General features: G+C 30.4%; 1 protein-coding gene and 1 non-coding gene across 2 annotated transcripts in view; both read right to left on the reverse strand.

The window, feature by feature from the left end:
- The window catches only part of LOC105626227 (BRCA1-A complex subunit Abraxas-like), a 5287-nt gene extending 4430 nt beyond the window's left edge, over positions 1 to 857 (reverse strand). Inside the window, 2 exon segments of the mRNA XM_012207532.1 lie at positions 527 to 617; positions 771 to 857. Coding sequence (XP_012062922.1) covers positions 527 to 617; positions 771 to 857 — 178 coding nt within the window.
- Positions 858 to 1087: 230 nt separating this feature from the next.
- Positions 1088 to 1171, reverse strand: Trnal-cag. The gene has a single exon. It is a non-coding gene; the product is annotated as a tRNA-Leu (tRNA).
- Positions 1172 to 2793: the final 1622 nt, after the last annotated feature.

The following is a 2793-nucleotide window of genomic DNA, read 5'->3' on the forward strand; positions in this document are numbered from 1 at the left end:
TATATATATATATATATATATATATATATATATATATATATATATATATATATATATATACACTGTAATTATAATACAGTGCATCTTTAAATTCATATCAGAGTATAAAGATTAGAATACAACCAATCAGAATGAAGCAAACTGAGAACTAAAATTATCTTATTCCTAGAACTCTAATCTCTATTTCATGGTCTTTAATGCATCTAAGTTTCATTCATCAAATTTTTTGACTTTAAAATAAAAAACATGCCCCACTTTAAACACTTCACTGCTTTTACCTCAACAGGAGAATCTTAAATCGTTTTAAATCTGGTTTTACGCATAAAAAGGCAGTAAATGTTTTTTTCATTGACTTGAAATAAAAATAATATTTTAAATACGTTCGGAATACGCTCTTTTTATCCACACTTGCTGCAATTAAAAATGGATGTCGTCGTTCAAAATGCACCTTCTGCACTCGATTCTTTCTTTTGTTGTTTACACGAAAAGAATGAAAGATGCGGATTATCGAGACGACTGTACTCACTAATATGAATCTTGATGGTCTCCACTTGATTGTCGGAGTCGGTATAGGTCTTAATGATGAATTCGAGCGCTTCGCCAAGGAGGAAGCCCATCTGCAAATATTACGAAACGTCATTACTCTTGGCAAGCGTATATACGCAGAGGTTATACGACAGTAGAAGCAAGTCTGTTTTCCGGAGACAGCATTTCTGCGCAACGGAAAATTATGAAACTTTATTGACAAATCGATATATAATTCGTTTTACCTGCTCGCCGACACTGCGTACATTTTCGTAGAACAGCAACGAAAGCGCCGCACCCGAAATAGTAACGAGCAAGTCGCCATCCGCCATGTTTACGACAGTCTCTGACGTTAGCCGTGGTTAGCCATCTGCCGTGCATGCGTCAATCTGCAAAGTGCAACGTTGCATTTAGAAAATTGAGAATGCTTATATATGTATAGAATTTAATACATGCGTATAATTTTTATCATGTTTAATATAAAATGTATATTTAAATACAAATTGTCCTCTAATTTAAGCATTGCGATATCTCATAATTTTTTCCAAGTAAAAAAAAGAATTGTCAGAAGTGGGATTCGAACCCACGCCCACAGAAGTGGACTGCGACCTGAACGCAGCGCCTTAGACCGCTCGGCCATCCTGACTTCGTATCGTTCTGTCGGTGATTAGAGCTCGATGAAACTTAAAATTCGAATTGTGAAATCGAATGATTCAAAATAGAGCAACTTTGATGTATTTAACAAATGCAACAATTGTCTTCAGGATAAAGTATCGGAATTTAAAAACTATAAATAGTTTCACAGAAATACGAGTCAAATAAATTGAGGATATTATATGTAGAAATTATAATGAAATTTCTAAATAAATTTGAAGAAACGAAAACAATGTCTCGAATCGAACAAAGAATCCTTTAAAAATACAAACAATCGCGTTTTTTTACTTAAAAAAAGTGACATAACTCAAAGAATTAAATTTTTCAAAAAAGAGAAAAACTATTTCAACTTAACAGAAAAGTTATATTTCAACTTAATAGAAAATTATTAACTAATCAAATAATATTGGCAAAAAGAATATATTTAAAAATAAAATCAAATATCATTTTTTATCATTGTTTGATAATCTTTAAAAGCCTTTCTAAATCGATTTTGATATCCTACAAAATATAATTAATTTAATGGATTCAGAATAATTCATCAAAAGTGATGTAACTCAAAATATCATCAAGTTAATTTATATTTATCTTGATCGATTCAAATGATTAAATTAAAAATAAAACAACTTTTTCTATAAACTTGAAACACAACAACTTGAAACACACTAACTCTAAATAATCTTTGTAGAAAACTCCTTTTTATTTACAAGAACGACACAATTCACTTTTGTAAAGTGTTACGATTGTTGTAAAGTATTTTTTTTGAAAATCTTGAAAATGACGCTGCAAGTGCTATTTGATGGACTAACTATTAAGTTAGTAAGTTAATTTACTTTCAATGATTGATACAGTAATCTTTATATATATTTACTCATTCATAGTAACTTAAAAATATTTTTCGAAGGAAATGCAATAATCTGAATTATATATAACTAGAATGAGCATCTCCGCTGTGAAGCATAAAAAATCGTGGCACTAATTGATTAGCACTATTTTAATTTGGTCAATATAAAAGCGAATCAAAAGCTTTCAGGTGCTCATACGCACTTACGTTTTTTAGTGAGACGCATATGTCAGCAATTTTATCCCGTGCGGAATTATATTTGAAAGATTATTTTGAAAGATTATAAGATCGCGTGACTGTAAAATGTGCAAAGCATCAACATAAAATGCCTGGGTATGGGCAGAGAAGTAAAAAAGGTATTTCATAGATAGGAAATTTTGTTAAATGTATCAATTCCTGCACATATGTTAACGATGTAGGATATGAAAAGTGTTATTAATGTTATTTTGTTAAACTAATAATAAATTTTATTTATTATTATATTATTATACTATTATATTATTATACTAATAAATTTTAAATGGCATTATTTTTGTTATATTCATGTCCATATAGATTTCCATACTTCAATAATACATTGATCGATACATCGATCACAGCGCGCGCGCGAACGTTTCTGATTCGCTCAAATATTGTCCCAACTAAAATGGCGGCTGATCAATTGCGGCCACGAATTTTCCTTGATGCTCAATCAGTGTATATATATATATATATATATGTGTGTGTGTGTGTGTGTGTGTGTGTGTGTGTGTGTGTGTGTGTGTGTGTGT

The sequence above is a fragment of the Atta cephalotes genome, assembly GCF_000143395.1.
Source record: "Atta cephalotes unplaced genomic scaffold scaffold00005, whole genome shotgun sequence".
Classification (NCBI taxonomy): Eukaryota; Metazoa; Arthropoda; class Insecta; order Hymenoptera; family Formicidae; genus Atta; species Atta cephalotes.